The 20,929-nt window shown below is 33.2% G+C and overlaps 4 protein-coding genes across 7 annotated transcripts in view; 1 reads left to right on the forward strand and 3 right to left on the reverse strand.

Annotated features, from left to right (window-relative positions):
• LOC124451719 overlaps window positions 1–20,929 on the forward strand; it is a 98,916-nt gene that overhangs the window by 40,324 nt on the left and 37,663 nt on the right. The gene's annotated exons all lie outside the window — the stretch shown is intronic.
• LOC124451682 (carcinoembryonic antigen-related cell adhesion molecule 5-like) overlaps window positions 1–20,929 on the reverse strand; it is a 60,611-nt gene that overhangs the window by 22,122 nt on the left and 17,560 nt on the right. For 2 of the 4 annotated variants that reach the window (XM_047002283.1, XM_047002287.1), the window contains exon 11: window positions 11,814–12,095. In XM_047002283.1, coding sequence (XP_046858239.1) covers window positions 11,814–12,095 — 282 coding nt within the window. Of the gene's footprint in view, window positions 1–10,543; window positions 11,245–11,813; window positions 12,096–20,929 lie in introns of those variants that run through there. The other 2 variants (XM_047002285.1, XM_047002286.1) reach the window with 2 other exon arrangements.
• Window positions 1–20,929, reverse strand: part of LOC124451703 (carcinoembryonic antigen-related cell adhesion molecule 6-like) — a 93,311-nt gene that overhangs the window by 20,014 nt on the left and 52,368 nt on the right. The window lies entirely within an intron of this gene.
• LOC124451720 lies at window positions 3,866–8,009 on the reverse strand. The gene is made up of 3 exons (XM_047002344.1): window positions 7,894–8,009; window positions 4,864–4,932; window positions 3,866–4,639 (listed from the first exon to the last, which is right to left on the reverse strand). Exons 1-3 carry the CDS (start codon window positions 7,895–7,897, stop codon window positions 4,281–4,283), a joined length of 432 nt encoding a protein of 143 aa, XP_046858300.1. The 5' UTR covers window positions 7,898–8,009; the 3' UTR covers window positions 3,866–4,280.

Consider the following 20,929-nt stretch of genomic DNA (forward strand, 5'->3'; position numbering starts at 1 on the left):
CAACACCACTTGAATTTGGAAAGAAGTATGAAGTGTTAAGTGAAGGTGAGAATCCAGTTAATGTGAAGCAATATCAAATGGCAATTGGATGCTTAAACTATGCTACATTGATAAGTCGACCCGATTTAGCTGTTGCAGTTGGAACTTTATCAAAGTTTATGGCAAAACCAGGACTAGAGCATTGGAGAGGAGTTAAAAGGATCCTACGTTACATTCAAGGTACATTGGATTATGGTCTACAATTTACCACAGATGGCAATGATCCAATATTGTCAGGATATACAGATGCAGATTGGGGTGGAGATATAGTGACACGTCGATCTACTACAGGGTACGTATATCAAATTAATGGGAATACTGTGAGTTGGTGCAGCAAAAGACAGGGATGTGTTGCAAGATCAACAACAGAAGCCGAGTATGTATCTTTAAGTACAGCATGCCAAGAAGGAGTCTGGTTGAGAAAACTACTGGATAGTATCTCAATAATACAACAAGAGCCTACTATCATCTATGAAGACAACCAAGGGGCTATTGAGCTATCAAGAAATCCGAAATTCCACTCTCGGACAAAACATATAGATGTGGCATACCACTATGTGAGAGAGAAAGTTCACGAGAATATCATTTCTGTTAAATATTGTTCCAGTGAGAATATGCTAGCGGATATATTTACAAAAGGACTTAGTAAAGATACTTTTCAGAAATTCAGGAACATGTTAGGCATTATCAAGATTAAAGAACAATGAACATTCAACTGATTCAAGTATAATCATTAAGTGGGAGTATTGGGATATAAACGTATTATTAGAATAATATGATACCGGAAATTCATATCTATAATGATGATACATGATTGGATAATTAATCATGGACTTTGGCACTAACACTTATATATATATATATTAGGTTCTTTGTCTTGTTGACATTCTATATCTTTTAGTATTCTTATTCTGTTCTATTGCATTGCACGTTGTATTTGGTTATGTTATATTAAAATGGTTACTTAAACATTATAATTCTAATAACTTCAATAGATTTTTCATCTCTAAAACGTGGATCATTATAACTTTGTGCTTTACATGTGTAATTTCCACCATCATTCACTGTAACATTAGTGATTACTAATGTCTTACTTACAACTCCAACATCACCAATTATGTTGTTATCTTTATCAAACCATGTGACATTAGCAGGAGGGCTACCTCCTTCACCTCTACATACACCTGACACATTATCACCTTTATTTACAACCAGAGGATTTGAACAACTAATTATCACGTTTGGTTTTGCTGAAAACAAAAACAGAAAATTTTCAGTCAATATTCAAAATAAAGAAAATGAACATATGGTGAAAGGGTAATTGATAAAAAAAATCAAGTTTGTTTAGACATAACAACCCCCATTAGGAATTTAGGAAAGCAACATTTTACATAACTTCAATAAGTTTTATTGACTATAGGAGAGCAATTGCCATGGTGAATGGACTGAAACCAAATAAAAAACCACGAAACCCAAGATAAAACCGAGAAAAAAACTAACCAGAAAAAAACAAAGAAAAAATCAAGAGTTCGGAAAAGAACTGTTTTAGAAAGTTAAGACACAGCAAAACAAATTGATCAAATCCTCCAACCGTTTGACAGAGGAGTGCATATCAGGCAATGGCGCGTTGTCAAAGGTCGGTAGGTATGAAATTATTGATGCTTTAACTTGTAAGCAAGTAAACAATGAGAAATTATAAGTTGGACTATACATCCACTGTTCAAACACATTTTTGGTAGGAGTGCATCACAACTCATTGATCGATACACATCCTGTAAAAGAAGAACTTGAAATGGTAAATCCATCCTTGTAGCCACAAATGACCTTTTCATTACATACATATGTTGTTTGTCAAATGGATGTTTAAACGTCTGAAATCAAGTGGATTGAAAGAGCAAGAAATGCAAAGTCTAGCGTGGTTAATATCGAACGCAGTTACAAATGCTGCATGAGATTGGTAAGTGACCTTTACCATCTTCATTGTAAGACTAGTCGCAAAATTCATAGAAACCATCGCTATGCTTCTGACCGTGTACTTGGTGTGGCAAATAGAAGATTGCCATTCATTGAAATCAACGAAAGTTCAGACAGTGGAAGTATAAAAAAGTGATGAAAGAACTTCATTGGCTGATTTCACTTACGAAAGTTTGTGGCAAAGTCAAATAAGGACATTCGGTAAAACGAATAAGCAGAGTAAAACGACGAGCGGAACATATATAAGTAAACAGGTACAACAAAAACATTTCAATATAGGAATACTGGAGACAAGACACCGAAACAAATACTGAAGACATTATTGAAGCCAGCTGACTATTCAACAACATGCAAGATCATACCAAATAGTGTTTTTCATAACATGTGCTGTCATTTGAATTATGCTGACTTAGGGTCTGAAAATGAATTGAAAAGCCACAAAGAAAGAGTAAATATTTCTTTCAAACGGATTTCCAAAGAAATTATTAATTTAAGCAAATTGCTTTTATCTACAAACGAAACAGAGAGGTCTCATTTTGGACGTGCCAAGTACCCTGTATTCATTAGGCTACAACAGAAGAGCAACGCTTCAAATAATATTGAAAACAAAACTAAGAGCATGGTGCTTTTTATTGTGACGTCAAAGAGGTCGTTGAACAGCATGAAGAATTCAACAACACCTTGAAGAATATTTTACCTTTGACGAGACTATCACGAGACTATCACGAGACTATCCAGATTCTGGTTTTGTAAGTGTTGATCTTGTCTTTGCATTTTAGCCATTTCTTCTGTGTTGAAGACTAAAACTTCACTTACTTTCCTGATTGTGGACAGCAGGCTTGAATCTATATTCAACTCTCTCTTTTGTCCAAGAAGAACATGCTTTCAAACCGGTTGAAAATTACATTTTACCTTCTTTAGGCGAGGAACTAAGAAATCGTTGAGATATGAATGGCTCGCACATTTTTTTTGGCTGTGTTATTCATCAAAAGAAGATCGTGTTTATTGCTTATGATGTGTTTTTGGACACAAATTCCCAAGTAAATGCTCAAGACTAAATGTTCACCCTTTCGTCATTGGAATGATGCTGTAGGTAAATTTAGGCGACATGTTGGAACTTACATGGGAGGAAAATGGAACCACATGTTTCTACTTCTCCAATTTTGGATAATGAACGATCTCAATTGTCAGGTGTAGCTTGGAAAACGTACAATGGGCCTTTTCCGACAACATCGTCAAAACACTGAAGCATGTATCATTTCCAGGATTTGAAAATATTAAAGTTAATCTTTGTATTTTAGGTAATGAATGTGAGACATAAATTTCAGCACTGAGGAATCTAAGAACCTATCAAAGGAGCTTTATGATAGAAGAGCTTTTAATTTGCTTGGCTTTGATGCAAATTTATGCAGAAATTATTTCTGACATTGAAAGTGTGATTAACAAGTTTGCTGAAGATAATATCTGTTTATTATTTTCTAAATGTGTCATTGATATTTACTTTCCTGCAGAAACTCGGAGAGCACAAATGTCTGCTATAATGCACTTTAGGAATTCAGACTCTGAAGATGACTACCGCTAAGGTTGTCGAAACGTCAGTCAGCAACAACAAAAACAGTCTTTCTCAGGACTATGCCAACCTGGACGATCTACATTTACAAACATGTAACGATACTCCCGGGTTCAAACCATTTACTTTGTTAAAACAAATGTCTCGACATCAACCACGTGCGCGCGAAATTTTGCTTCTTTATCATAAAGTTCGGTGCACGTTTCATTTTCTTTCGTCTTGTTTCCGTTATCTTTGGCAGATCTTTCTGGTGGAATATCTTTTCTTTCGTTTCATCTGTTTTGGGCAAATTCAGAATCAAGCTTTTAACATCAACATCTGTAAGCGTGGATAGACTGTTCTTTGTTCGGCGAGACATAATAGTGATATTACCAGTTGATCAATTGATATCAAATTTTATACCACAAAAATCAAAAGTGGTATCAATAACTAATTTTTTTGTCCTATACTCAAATGTAGTAAAATCTGTGATACAAACACTTTAACATAGATTATTCAAATCAAAAGATACCCTATAGTTTCTTTTTTAAATTAAAACAGAACAAAACAAGTCTTCGTATTTGTCTTCGCTCAACGGCTCAAGTATTTAGCTATAGGATTCCAGACTGCGGTCATATATCGTATAATTACGCCCGATGCTACAGCTACTCAGATTACATGAAAGGCTTGGATAACCCCGCTGCTAAGTTTAAAATAATTAATACAACTTACTTGCAATAAACACTTCAACAGATGAGCCAAAGGGATCAGGAGCATGGATAGAAAATTTATAAACACCAATGTAACTTTGAGTAACATTCTTTAACATTAGAGTTGCAGGTTTAAAAACTTCAACATCTAAACCCAAAGACTTAAGGACTGATGTACGATAATGTGGTTTTTTATCATCAATTATTCTTACAATTACTTGAGCTGCAGAAGAAGGAGTGTCAAATGTCCTAAAGGTCCAGCTCCGAAAAAGAAAGTTTCCAATCTTATTTAATGTCCAAGTTATATTGTGAGAAGATCCAGGCAAAAATACAAATTTTTGACCATCAGGTGGAGATATTATTGTTCCTGAAATTGAAATTTAGCTAATATCTATGACTGATAAAAAGATAGTTTAGGTAAAAAATACATCTTCTACTAACATAACAAAAGTAATTGATGTTTTTAATTCAGGTTCTATTCAAAAATTGCGAATAAAAAATAAACTAATTAAATATTACTACTACAACAACTAAAAATACATCAAAAATCATTTAAGTAAAAAAAAGAAATGGATATTTGAAGTTAAATACCTTTGGCAAGACCAAGAAATGTGATCAATGTAACAGTCGAAAATACTAAATTTGTCTTTACCATTTTCACTAAAAAATTAAATGATGAATTTTAATGCTTATGATCTTTGAAAATAAAATCATGAGTCAACATGGTTAGTGCTGTGAAAATTCCAGTTTTCCAGCTGCGGCTTATCAATTCTGAACTGGTAAAAATAGTCGGCGCTGTGGCCCATCTCCTGTGCACAGAACTAAACATGGTGCATCAAAATAAATAGTAATTTCTACTCGTAAATGGGCAACATTTTGCGTAGCAATATGTTCGATTAATTCTACTACAGAAATATCTTTATCATTGCAATAAATTTTTTGCGTTTTAATTTGCTTTATAAAATAAAAACAGTAAAACATGTGCGCTGATTGGTCAAAGGCTGAGTTTGCATTAGCCTGGGTAAACTGATTTTAGCTGAACCTCAATCAATTAAAGAGATTTTGTGAACCATTCACTAATGAACTTTGTGAAAAGAGAAAGGTTACATTAGCAAACAAGTTACCCAACGTGAAATTGCTTTATATGTAGCATTTACATGTGTGCTAGGGTAACCCTGAGGGTTAAGGTTTCCATATCAAATTGATAAGGTTACCACAACAGTTGAGTTATGTTTTTGTCATAAACCATAAAATGTTTGAGATAAGGTAATCCCTTTCAGTAGAACTATGTTCACATCATATCTAAAATAAAAACAACCCCCTGAACAGATCACAGCAATTACAGGCACGTTACAAACGACTTATTCACAATACAAACAAACGATCAACCAAAAACATTACACTTCAAACTAATTCACAATGACAATACACAATTGACACCCACACATTACAACTAAAAACGTCACACCTAATTCACACATCACAATAAAATATTTCACTTCACACTAATCCACAATGACAATACACATTTCCTGTACACACAATACAATGACGTAGGAACCAGATAACAAATACGGCTAACCTGACGTTTACTCCTCATTTGACTCTGAAGATGACTACCGCTAAGGTTGTCGAAACGTCAGTCTACAACAACAAAAACAGTCCTTCTCAGGACTTTATTAACCTGGACGATCATCAATTACAAACATATAACGATACTCCCGGGTTCAAACCATTTACTTTATATCTAAAATAAATTGCTTTCAAAGCATAAAATTATACACAAGATGCACTACATGATTTTACAGAGACAAACAATAAAACTAGAGCTATCCACCATCTACAAGGAAGTTTTCAAGATGGCAAAGAAGGTTTTTATTCTATGAATGTTAAGTCGTCATTGAAAAAAAAAACACTCAATGTGAACATAATATAATGAAAATGAATTTGAAACGATTTTCAGAGGTCTTACACTGAATTATGGATCTTTATAAATAGGCCTCAAGGAAGGCAAAATGTTTCATCTGCAATCATGTCTACAACATGCTGATGTTGCTGTCATTAATAGTAATACACAGACCTGTCAATGGTAGAGTCTCCCTACACAAAAAAATAGCCTTGCAAGTATGGTTACACTAATCCCATGTAAACAAGGCCCTTATTAGTTTGGTAACTAAACAATACAACAGGAAGTCCAAAAATATTTTCAAGAATCAAAGAAGAAATGAAACGCAACATACTCATTTAATATTTAATGTAGTGTTTCGTCTTGGTCTTTTAAAATTATGAAATTCAAAATGCATCAAAATTCTTAAAAAGTTTTGTTTAAAGCGACGTTAAGGTAAAGAAATCTTCATCAAAGCATACCAATACAAAAAGCTGTTGTATTTTTACGTATACACTTGTGTACCATATTATTGAAGGTTTTCACGAATTCAGACTAAAGCCTGGGCCACACTATCGTCTATATTGACGAAAACGAAAACGAAACGAAAATTCGTGCACGAAATGCATGCCAGACACGACGAAAAATTACAAGCATGTTTGCAAAGCCAAAACTTTTTTGGCCAATAAGCAAGCGGCATTTTTGACGGATTAGAAAAAATAGCGATCTCTAAAAGAAAAAGATTACTTTTTCTTAAGAAAAAGTTACTGCCTTTAAAGTTGAAAACAAGCAACAGCAAACGTCGATACTGGATTCGTCCAATTAATAAACGAGAGCCGAACAATGAAAATAGACACATAAAATACTTGCGAATGACGACGACAAATTTTGACTACATTTTGGATTCATTAAATGAAGATATGATCTTCGCACTTTGTTGTACAATTTAAGCAATTGTCTCATAAACCTGAAAAAATCAGGTGACTCAACGGGAATCGAACCCATGACCTCTGCGGTGCCGGTGCAGTGCTCTGACCAACTGAGCTATGAAGTCACACAGTGGTGAGCAGCTCAATTTTGTTGGGCTCATGTTTTCTCGTGAAATGAATGAATGACATTGTCATGGGTTCGATTCCCGTTGAGTCACCTGATTTTTTCAGGTTTATGAGACAATTGCTTAAATTGTCCAACAAAGTGCGAAGATCATATCTTCATTTAATTTCAAACACCGCACTGCATAAAACATTCATTTTGGATTCAATTAGACCTCACATCACTAAAGTTGGCACACATCTTAGAAAATCTATTAGCCCTGATTTATCAAAACCTCTTGCCACTCCGCCATGTTTGAGTACAAAGTCTGATATTATTAGCCAATAGTATGCGTTTTCGTTAACGAAAAAGGTCAAAAGTTTAATTCTTCTAATATGCACGAAAACGAAATTTTCGTCGAGTTTTCGTTCAAAATTTTCGTTGCGGCAGTTTTCGTTCTGATTTTCGTCGATATGGACGATAGTGTGGCCTAGGCTTAAAACTTATTTTCTTTCACAAACACAATTTTAGTATTGGCTAATTTTAGTTTGAACTAAGAATTCTCGATAAGAGATTCGTTTCAATAGCGCCTGTCGAATGCCATGAATATTTACGCCAAAACTTTACAGCAAAACAATATTTTCATTCAAGACAACAAGGACAAGTACGCTATTCCACTAAAAATACAGCAAAACGTAACATACCCATGTAATTTGGTTTTCTTCCGTGAGAATTTCAGAAAGACTCAATTTCCTGCTTCGCAACGTATGACGTACGTGAAGTTATGGCACGCCAAACAAAAGTGTATCGAGAATTCCAACCACTAGTCGAGAATCATAAGTGACATATGAGAAGAGCAAGCACGTGTTGAGAAAATCAACCATACGTCGAGATTTCTGACTGGCAAACTGGACAGCGGTTGCGAAACGTATATTATAAATACTTCGTGCCATGCATATAACATAACATGGTCTTCAGGAAACAATGGATGAAGAAAAACTACCGTGAAATTGGCACCACCTTGGGCACCACAATCAACACAACATTCATACAACATTCATCACCACATTCAACTAAAATTTATCATTCAAAATGATAAATCGAAAAATCGTCTTTAAAACACGTTTTCCATCAAATACAACAGTAAAAACAATTCTTAAATGTTTTTTACTATTTTACTGTCCTTAACCATCACAAAGAAAGTATAAAAGTCAAGAAATTGAAGAAAACACTAAACTTTAGGTTACAGTGTACTTTTCATTTCCCTTAATTAGCGTATAATTTAAAAACTACACGGTAGAATTTTTTTAAACTTGGCCAGAATATAGATAATTATATTTTCTAAAATATATCAAAATCTGGAGAGTGCACAAAAAAATAAGTTGTAGAAAATCATCGGCAAAGTCGGATTACAAGATTACGCGTAATATAATCTAATATAATTAACTTCCTATATCCAGGTAACTTTGCAAACAAAGGCCTATAAATAAAAAACCACACGGTAGAATTTTTTTAAACTCGGTCATATTGTAGATATTTTTATTGCCTAAAATATATCCAAAATATCGTAAAACAAGATTTTTTCGTTTTGTACTTTGCGGAAGTACTAACGTACTTTCCACTGTGATACTAAACGGGCAACTTCTTAATCCACAGAAAACTCAGTGAAATGTCAATGAAATTATTTACAAATGGACTAATCAGTCAATTTTTGATAACATATTAAATGAACGGTGTGATACTTAACACATTTCTTGAATAAATCGGCTAATTTTACTCTTTTAAAATTATTTCCGGGTTCATGGTGTGCAAATATTTATTTCATTGTTCATCGTCAAAATTGTATAAAGGCCAGTTAGGCCAATGAAGTTCATTTTCGTATTCTCACTATTTTGTGTAACATTGCATAGTACATGTTGTCTTTATGATTAAAACCATAGATATTATATATAAATTATAAAACATAATGACCGAAGAAGGTTGTATAACCAGACTACTGAACCAGACCCGAATACAAAGGATGGGGTGCTACTTCTTGGTGTGCAAGTGCAACCGCCATGTTGCATGATTTTAATAAAGGATTTTTCTTATTTACCACACATAATTCATCCAACATGGCGAGCATTTCATTTTCTCTTACTCCCATAGAATTGATGCACACCCACCTTATAGTAAAAATATTTACAGCTGTTTCTTGGGTTGGGATGCCCAGAAACACATCTAGCTAAGACAAGACGAGACGAAACTAGACTAGAACACTAATTGTGAGGGAGGGTGAATATTCATGTACTAAGCTCTTTCCTGCTACTTTCTTTTGTTGGCGATTTTAATTTCAAAAGATATCATGGGCCGGTTGCACGAAGCCTAGATAGCAATTTTTTCAAACTTTTATAAAACCTTTTAAAAAGCAAAAAATATAAAATTCGAACTGAGCACTCACTGAAAAGTCTGAAATAAATATTGTTTCGAAGATTATAAAATTTCTTTGTCTTAAGTAAAATATAAACACCTTTTTTACAAATTTGAAAATTTTTGCTATCCAATGGATAGCGCTATCCAGGCTTTTGCAACTGGCCCCAGCAGGGCAGTGCTGAATATATGAATATTCTCCTACCCTCACTTTATAAAAGAAAAAAACAATGGAATGTTTGCCTTTAGCCGATACTACAAGGTCAATATTAACACTAAGCTTCAAAGGATTGGACACAGCACTGGGGGAAGGCTTAGCCCACAACAGAATCTAACCAAAAGTTTTTGCCATTCTTTGCGAATGCTCCATTACTTAATAACTGCTGACTAAAATATCAAAGAAAAACATCTTTAGGCCTTTGAATGTAAATGTATTATAAAGTTAAAGTTATTGCTCTTGTTGTTTTAGCATTCAAATCGACAATGAAATATCAAAACGTTAACAATTTTATTGTTGCTCCCGAATGATGGAGGTTTTTGTACGTCTGGAGCATTGCGATATTAGACACTTGGGATTCTCCACTACATTTGTTTATATTTCAAGTATTAAGACGTTAAATTTTTTAAAGGTCCCCACATTTTTGAGGCTCTCTTTGTGTTGTCGAACACCCCACTAGCACTGTATTAAAAATGAGACCATATAAACTGTAAATAATTTTTGTTACGATTGGCGCTCCATAGTAGATCACTAAAGGTGTTCTTAACTATCCAACTATGGTCATCTCTTAACTAGATGGGTCTCAAGGCATTCCCTAATCAAAGACAAATTTTGAAATTTGCGATTTAGGTTCATCAGAAATAAGATTTTGTGATTTTTCAGGGCCTTTTCGTGATCCTTTTCTAAACAATTTGGTATACACAGGAAACAAGTCAGGAAGGCAGGTGTACAGTAAGATAAATAGAAAATACTTATTCAAAAACAGTATTACCATACACTGTTATCAAAAACAACTAATGAATGAGTCAGAATGACCAGTGTACTTTCCTATCAAAAAATGGCTTCCTTCTGGAAATCATAAAGTACTAGCAGCTCAAAAGGGAGGAAAACATGCAAAATTCAAATCTTATCAGAAAATGTAAATGTTCGTAAAAGCACCATTGTGACTTTACAACATGGAAAATGTTTATAAACACATGTTTAGAATAAATTTATGATTTTCTTGAAAACAAATTACTGTTCTCATAATTTCTTCTTTCGTCGGCTATCTCGTACTCCGATTCATTATTTTTTTGCCAAGATTCATAATTATTATCTTCTATATTCCTTTTCGATATGTCCAGTTCTTCATAAGTTGTATCAACTGTGTCATCCTTTGGTCTCAATGATTGATAATTATCTTCTTTATTATTCATTTTTGATAAATCCAATTCTTGATAAGTATTATCAACAGAATTTTTCCTAACTTCAGATGGACATTGAAATTGTTGACGTTTTTTATTAAACCAATGTTGACGATAACGCAAAAAAAATAAAATAGAGACGAAAATTCCAACGATAATTCCAGATGTTAAAGTTATTAAAATAAGATACCATTCTGTTTTGCACTGTTTTATTCTCTCATTTTGGTCATCACAAAGAACGTTGTCTAGAGAAGAAGCATAGAACTTAAAAATATGGAAAAAAATCAAAAGAGTTTATTTGTATAGAATACTAAAATACATATGATAACAAGATTGGATCATTTTGATTGAGCAATGGATAGATTGAATTGAACATTTCCATTAAGTCTAGGGCAAAGGTCGAGATGTTAATTGCATTGTGTGGCTAGAGCTAAAGTTTGCTATAAAAGAGCGATTTGCTTAAATTTCTTTTAAGGATTTTTATCATCTCAGGTAGCGCATGCAAATTGAACAGAAAGAGCTAATAATATTTTAAACATAAAAATGATTTTATAGCATAGTAAATAAATTATCTTTTGTGTTGCAATCAGTAGATAAATATTTTGAAAGGAGAAATGATGTTGGAGATACGTATGTTAACAAATTTACTGGTTGGAATTCTAGCCCAAACTTAAATGAAAAATGCTAAAATAGCTACACAGAAATCAACTCAAATTATTGGTTTGTTGTGGTGGATCTGTAAAGAATAAAATTAAATTCAATATTTTACACAAACGTTTATAATGAGATCTGAAATGCTGTCTTACAAACTTACAAGTAGCTTTCACTGTTACTTCAATAGATTTTTCATCTGTAAAACGTGGATCATTATAACTTTGTGCTTTACATCTGTAAGTTCCACCATCATTCAATGTAACATTAGTAATTACTAATGTCTTACTTACAACTCCAACATCACCAATTATGTTGTTATTTTTATCAAACCATGTGACATTAGCAGGAGGGTTACCTCCTTCACCTCTACATACACATGACACATTATCACCTTCATTCACAACCAGAGGAGTTGAACAATTAATTACCACATCTGGTTTAACTGAAATTAAAAACAGAAAATATTCCTTTCTTAATTTAATTATGAAAAAGAAAATTAATAATGAGAGTAGTCGTTAGTGTTATGTGCATTTTCTTAGGAGTATTGGATCGATGCCCTAAGCAGTCACAAGCCAGCAGGAAGCCCGTTTATCACTCGCTAAAAGTCCAGATCAGTGGAAATATTACACTAAACTGCTATCCAATGTGATTTTTTGCACTAAACCGCTGCATTATTAACCAATTTGCTTAATAAAAATTTCATTTGTAAAAAAGACTTTGATGCTGGAAAAGAACAACAAAATAACAATAATCACACAACTTTCAAGATGCATATTAGTAATAAATTTTGAAACTTTGAAAGTCCATCGCGTGACCGACTAGACATAAACAATATTGACTTATTATGAAGCCTAAACAACTATCGTTGGTCTTCGAAGAACTATAAACAAATCATAGTCGTCTAAGGCTCTTGATAACCTATTTAATGAAAATATGCAATACGCAAAGTCAACAGCTAGGTGACGACAGATGCATACGTCAGCGCAGCAGGCAGCGAAAGGGGTATATGAGGCGTAGGCTTAAGAGTCAATCATAATTGGGAGTGGTAGTCTTTCAGCACAACGAATCTAAATCTCGCAAACAAGGAAAAATATATAACTATCTTCATTGTTTAGCACAATCTTGTACTATCGTGTACAAATGGGATGAAACTGAACAGTCGTAATTTGTTCATGTACAATGTAGAATACTAGCCCAAAAATTGATGAAGTAAAATTTTAATTTTACCTTTGATTATAGTAAGATTTTTAACATCAGATAAATCATTTCCCAGTTTATTTTTTGCTTCACAACGATATGAACCAGCGTGATTGAAGTTGACAGATTGAATGATGTATGTCTTATTATTGCTGATAACTGCACCATTATGATAAATAGTGTAGGTTGGTTCAGGATAACCATCTGATTCACAGGTTATTGTCACATTTTGACCTTTTTTTACTGACATTGGACTGATGGTAATATTGGTTTGTTGTGGTGGATCTGTAAAGAATAAAATTAAATTCAATATTCTACACAAACGTTTATAATGAGATCTGAAATGTTGTCTTACAAACTTACAAGTAGCTTTCACTGTTACTTCAATTGATTTTTCATCTCTAAAACGTGGATCATTATAACTTTGTGCTTTACATCTGTAATTTCCACCATCATTCACTGTAACATTAGTGATTACTAATGTCTTACTTACAACTCCAACATCATCAATTATGTTGTTATCTTTATCAAACCATGTGACATTAGCAGGAGGGTTACCTCCTTCGCCTCTACATACACATGACACATTATCACCTTCATTCACAACCAGAGGATTTGAACAACTAATTAAAACATTTGGTTTCACTAAAAAAAGAGAAGATATCGCTTTATATAAGATGTCGGTCTAAGGCTTAAATGTTTCCGTCCCAGTCATGTAAAAGATGCATAATCAGTCATTAAAGACGGAAATTTACCATTACTCTTACAAAAAATTCAATTTTTATCCTTAATCCCTGAAGTGATCCCTCCAAAAAATATGAACACTAACCCATTTCATTTACGCATGCTTTGGCTAATATTATGGAATGCCTTACTGTTACAAAACTGCTTAAAGATAAAATCAATGTACAACAATACGCATGAAAAGGCCACTGTACAACTGATGAAGATGAATTTAAAGCAATTGATGGTAGCTGCTCAACTTTTTGTAAACTTTGAAAAGGTTTCAATTCAATAGACCACAATATTTTACAACATAAGTTGGAAAAATGAGCGTTTCTCCTGATCTTATTAAAAGGATTACAGCTTTTAAACTATGATTAAAAACAAGCTGTAAGAATTGGAGATGCTTTGTCTGAATGAAGAGCAATAATGGAAGAGGCACAAAGTTACGTATCATTTTTCATGTAATGTGATGAAAAGAGATTTACAGCAGAGTGGCCTCTAAGAATCAAGTTTGTTAAAAACATTTTCATCCTCGAGATTTTACCAAAAATTACCTACAGGATAATGAATATTCATGAATTTTAGTAACAATGACATGAAACTAAGGGGCTGGTCATACGAGCTCGTAATATTTTTATAAAAATTACAATTGCTTGTTAAGCACCACAAGTCTGTCATGTCGAAATTCTCAAAGAAGATTGATTGTTATAAAATTTCAAAATACAAATAAACTTGTCAGCAATTTTCAATAAGGCTGATTATTCAAGAAGCCAATCATGCTAACCAGTACTTTTTTTTTCATTTGAAAATATTTTTTTCTGTTGGGAGAATACTCTGGCAGCAGTGATAATGATGGTGAGTTTGAAAATGTGAGTGGGAAAATCGATGATAGTGATGACAATGATGATAACATGTCCATAGCTTCAATGCGAACAAGTAACCCGAGTTGGAGAAAAACTTCATTTGTTGTGTCAGAAACTAGTGTAACATTTACTGGTCCAAACGTTGAAGCCCCAGTGAACGTGGAAACAAAAACTCCTCTTCAATATTTTAAGCAATTTGTGAGTGATGATATGCTTCAAAATTTGGTGACAAGCACCAATGAATACAGTGTCCAAAAGTCTGGAAACTCAATAAAAATTAATAAGAAAGAGATAGAACAACTCATGGGTATGTTTTTTCATATGGGCTTGTAAGGATGAGTGGAGTTCGACAGTATTGGGAATCTGCTACTGCATACAGTTCTGTTTGTGATGTCATGAGTCATAATCTATTTCAGCTTTTGTTGAGAATGCTTCATTTTGTGAACAACTCGTTGGTATCTGACAATGACAAGAGAGACAAATTGTGGAAAATTTGACCATGGCTTGAAAAAATGAGAGAAAACTGCCAAAAACATATTCCAGAAGAGCACAATTCAATTGATGAAATGATGTGTAAATACAGAGGAAGGACAAGTCCCATTCGACATTATATCAAAAGTAAACCACGTCCATGGGGATTCAAGGTCTGGTGTAGAGCAGGCGACAGTGGAATATTGTACGATTTTGATGTTTACCAAGGTGAAAATGGGAAAAGCAGTGAATTGGGCCAAGGAGCCGATGTAATACTAAAGCTGACCTCAACTTTAGCATACCATGCCAATTATAAAATTTATGCAGATAATTTGTTCACAAGTTTCAAACTTCTCCTGCAACTAAAGGCGAGGGGAATGCATTATACTGGTACAGTACGAAAGAATCCATTGTCAGGATGTAACTTGAAGGAGGAAAAGATTTTCAAGAAGACGGGAAGAGGGTCTTATGATCACAGAGAAAAGAACAGCAACATTGTTGCGGTTCGTTGGTTTGACAATAAAGCTGTTACACTCTTTTCTACGCTTATTGGAATTGAGCCTATTATGTCAGCTGAGAGGTGGGATAAAAAGAAGAATGAAGGAGTCAAATTGCCCATGCCGGCAGTTATTGATCAATACAACAAGCATATGGGTGGAATTGATCTGCTTGATTCATTTCTTGCTCAATACCGTTTCAAGGTATGATCACGCCGGTGGTACACATATCTGTATTGGCATTTTTTGATGGTGGCAATTGTAAATGCATGGAATTTATACCGGCGTGATTACAGATTGCTGGGACTTCCAATAAAGGAAACGATGTACCGTCGAAACTTTCAGGCATCTGTTGCTTCATCGCTGGTGCATGTAAATTCAAAACGAAAAGTAGGCCGACCATCAACGTCAAGCACTCCAACACCAACCCCGCAACAACCAAAGAAAAAACAGCGATTGCCTACTGCTGATATTCGGAATAATGGCTACTGTCATTGGCCAAAGAAAAGTGAGAAACGTGGGCGGTGCAAACTTTGCATGAAAAACAACACAAACACTGTGTGTATGAAATGTGACGTTCGACTTTGTTTTGTTGAGGAACGTAATTGTTTCTATGATTTCCACCAGTGATAACATTTCAAAAAACATATTTTTTTTCATTCTTAAAAACCTTGTGTTGTGTTGACTAAAAAAATTATACATTTTGCCCTGCTATTTGAAGTACATATTCTTACAAACCATTCTGAAATGCATAAAGTTATCTTTTATGCCACAGTTAGACCGGTGTTACATATATGTCACGTAACACAATGAGGCTAAAATAGGACCTAACAACAATTTTTTCCCCATTTCAGCAAGTAATGACACCAAATGAGTAAAAAAGTCAATGGAAATAGTTTTAGCTATAGAAAATCACATTGTGGGTTCTACAGAGTTAAAATGATCGACATAAATCATATTGTAATTATATTAAATGTTCAAATAAAAAAATACCAATTTCTAAGATTGATAAAAACACAAAATAATAAAAAAAAAAGGGATGACTTACTTGCAACGAAAACTTTGACTTTGGATATAAAGGAGATAACGCACGGCCCTTTCTTGTTAATCGAAACTCATACGTTCCATAACTATGAGTAATTGCAGTGTTGAAAGCGGAATTTGTGCACGTAACTTTATTACATTGAAGGTTTAAAGACAATGGCCAAAAGTGTTTGTGCTGAACCATTACTACTGTGATAAATTCTACTGTCCAAATCACTTTCTATCATTAAATGTCCATGTTATATTTTGTGTTTCTCCAGGTAGAAATGTAAAACTTGTGCCAGAGGGAGGTGATTGAATAATTCCTATAATGACAAGAAATAAAAGATAAATGTATAAAATCACGTTTAATTCAATCCATTAAATATCAATTATTTGATAGGATAGATAACAGAAAATTAACATATAGAACTCGTAATTTAATTCGGAAATAACTCCCGTGCCAAATTTATAAATTTATTTTTCAGTGTCTAAAAATGAGGGCATTATGTCGTCATTGATAACAATTTATATTTTTCGGAAAAAATTCAAATATCAGAGCCTTTGCTAGCTGAGTAAAATAGTTTAGTGTTATAAAAAAGAGAAGTCGTTCCATTCCTGATGACTTTGATGTTAGTTGAAAACTTAAAAGTAGTTACACATTCCTGGACATTTTTTTGCTTTTGTTTTGCTTGCTTTGAACTTCTTTAACTGTTTTCTTTAATTGTAATTTATTTTACAAGTAAAGGGATGAAAGAATTTTTTTCAATTTCAGTCACATTGATATCATACAGCTAGATGTGTACAATAAAAGGCCCGTTTTGATTTCCAGGAGAGGCCCCGATGTGTCATGAGACAATGGCAAATAAGTCAGTCTGAGCCATTAAGAAACATAAGAAACATCTTATTAATCATAACAACAACTACCAAAGATTAATGAGCATTAGGCTCTTTAAATGAACATACAAAGGCAGAGGAATTCAGGTTTTTCAAGGTGTTCCACAAAGACACCACAATTATAAAGAGAAAAATAATGACCTTAAAATAAACTATTGCAGTATTGCAATGATAATGTTGTTAAAGTGTAATCATTGTTACTATATATTTATACCAGCTGCTAAATTATTTAAGTCAGTATTCAACTACGCGTGAATCAATATATTACACAGACAATGAAGAAGGTTAAGCATAGTAGAATAGTGATGACATTAAGGCCTTGACGCAATATGTGGAGAAAATAACTCATTACTTTAAGGCGAAAAAATTGAAAATGAAGATAAAATCGCTCTATTTGTTAAGTCTTATGAAGGAAAACGTAGAAAGTTTGACGAGTTAAAAGACATTGTGAATGTTTAGAAATTCAACACGGATGTAGGGGGATGAATTGATATCGATATCAGAACATTTCGAATTTGGTGTTCATTAGGTGTACTGTTAAGACATCGATTACTCTAGGACCTATGACACAGAGGATATGTACGCCCTGCATAGAAATAAACCACGCTAAAATTCAGACTCAAACTTAATAAGATTGTTTTGTTCCCATGAAAAAACACGGTGAATACGGTCGCTCCTGAATAAATTTTCATGAAGTCTGTTACGCGAAATTTTCTTATTTTTATTACGTAAATGATTAATTTAATTTTCAATACTCCTAATAAAAATTGTGGCATTTTTCATTTTGTGGATGAAAATTTATTTATTTCTTTATTTGGTCCAAATCAGCTGATACACTGTACACAGAGACGTTTACTCACTGAACTAACGTTGGATGAAAATTACACAAGAAATGAACACTCTTTGTCTTCTAAAATACTGCAAGGTATTGCTTTTAAATTATTTCATTCAATGCAGAACTGATTGTACACAAAATGAAGAATTAAGTAAGTATTTTAGTCAATATACCTTAAAATTCTAAGCAAATTCCACAGTTGTATTTGACAAAAATAGCCATTTACTTCCTTAATGATCTAATAAAAATAATAAATACATTGACATGTTGAAATCCACCAGAACAAAACAAATGAAAGGAAGTCAAACTTTGCCATCTTGTATTCTGTCTATAAAGGTAAAGTAAAGATGCAATTTAAGTAAAATCACTGAACTGCTACAGAAATATATGATGTATTCCTTCATATTTTATGTATATTTTTGATTTCCTATAACCATTAATATTGAAGGAAACAAGAGCATCAGTAAAACTTCCAAAATTTTTGATAAAAAAATCCTCTGTTGTTGCCAGTAAAACAAGATTTTTTTGTTTTGTACTTTGCGGAAGTACTAAAGAGCTTTCCACTATGATACATCTCAGACAACTTCTTAATTCCACAGGAAATTCCGTTAAATGTCAATGAAATTATTTACAAATAATCTTGTCCATCAATATTTGTTAACATTTTAAATGATTCGCTTTACCTTAAACAATACTGAAGTAACTAAGCTGGTGAAAAATCTTCACGTGCTTCTTAAAGAAACCAGCCAATTTTCTTCTTTTCAAAATTATTTCCGGGTCTCATGTTGTGCAAATATTTATATAAGTAATGAAAAGAATGTAAACGCCGTGACAACGCTGTCATATGTAACAGAGCGATCATATTTTATCAAAACCTGTCTCATGACAAGCCACACAAATTACCCAGAGTTGTTTCAAAAAAAGAATACCAGCCACACAATCTTTATTCTGTAATTTTATCCTTACATATGACTTAATGGTGCTTTTAGATGAATGTATAAATTGTGAAAGTATACTTCGACACGGTGTGCCAATATCCATTTCCTAGTTGATTATAATGCTCTTGAAGACGATGACTATCCACAAGTGGTTTTGTAAGAAAATCATTGTGAAAAATAACATCTGTATAAATCGCTTTTGCTGAAATATTCTTAGTAATTTTCACAATTTTAATGCACAATTAAAAATTTCTTATACTTTGTCTACAAAGAATTCCAGATGGGGACTTTGGAATCACCAAAGGCCCTGGGAAAGCTTGATCCGCTCCTTTTTACCACATCTATCCTACCAATGATCTTATCCTGCAGTTTTTAGATGAAAACACCAAACGTGGCTAGATTGAGAATGTTCTTGACGAGTCCCAGGGGGCATGCATCACTGAGAAATTTTTGATTTCGTAAAACAGTGAATCAAATGACAAATAACCAAGTTGTCCTTTAACTACTACCACTTCAACCCATGCAAGCAACTCCAATTCAGATGGTTGGACTGCAAACTTCTGTTTAGCAAAGGACTGTACATGGATGACGTCAAAGGACTTTGCTCTTTTTAATCGGGTATATTAGAAGTTAAGATTGTTTAAAAAAGAGCAAATACCATGGTGAATGGTTAAAATAATAACGTAACAGTTCTTAAAAGAACTGTTTAAAACCAGAACACTAAACTCAACAAGTCACCAAAACAAATTCAGAAATTAAAAGTACAAAAGTAATGTTCTGAAATTTCTTTTAATCGTTGTATTTACATTGTTTTACCATTAGCTTAGAATCTTAAATGAAAGAAAATTTTACAAAATTTTAGTAAATATGGGGACAATATAGAATTGCAAATCCGGTTTAAAATAAAGCGTATTCACTCCCAAGTAAGACATTTGAATTTTACGAATCATTTCAGTGTAAGAAATAATTGAAAATCTGCATTCTCCGGTATATATATATTTAGGCTATCTTCTACTTTAGGCTATCCTGCTCATCTGTCATTAATTATCATTAAAGATCAATGAATATTGCCCACTGATGAGCATAATTGAGATGTTCGCTCGCTGAAAACTACCATTACACGAAGCAAGGACAGCACTATCCATTGTGCAGTGACTCACACATTAAAATTTTGTTACATTTTGTTCACTAAATTGCTTCAATTGCAGTATGCTGTCTTTCTAGAAATTTTTAAATTAAAAATTGCTATTACCGCCCAAGCTTGCTGAAACAAAGCCACTCAATGTTAGCTTGTCTTTGGGGGTAGGTCAAATCTCACATCTACAGTAGACACGAAAATAAAGAAGCAAATAATAATGATCACGAAATTGTTTTATTCGTAAACATCTCTTACACTAATGCATATGAAATCATTCAATCGTAAAGAAATAATTTAAAGAGTTTGCCATTACACTCCTTGAAATTGCTTGATTTTTCTATCGAATTTCTACACTTAATTTCTTCATAAATAAAAGTTTACATGGTTTAACCATGATAATTAAAATAACAAAAGTAAAACTACGATTAAAACAATATTCTATTCAAAATGCTGTGTTAAAGTCAGTGTGTATGTTGTTGCCTTATAAAGGCAAGTAAAATACATTCACAAACTGTAGCATAGATGCCAAGATTCAAGTTTGTTCATGGCAAAAGATTATGTACACAGACACAATCATAAAGTATTCGGTTTAATATTGTTTAGAGATCAAATCTAGATTATATAATGAAGAACAAAATAAAACTTTATAAATGTAGTAACAGTCTTTACGTACTCTTGTTTTATTAACGAC

The sequence above is a fragment of the Xenia sp. Carnegie-2017 genome, unplaced genomic scaffold (assembly GCF_021976095.1).
Source record: "Xenia sp. Carnegie-2017 unplaced genomic scaffold, XeniaSp_v1 HiC_scaffold_24, whole genome shotgun sequence".
NCBI lineage: Eukaryota > Metazoa > Cnidaria > Anthozoa > Malacalcyonacea > Xeniidae > Xenia > Xenia sp. Carnegie-2017.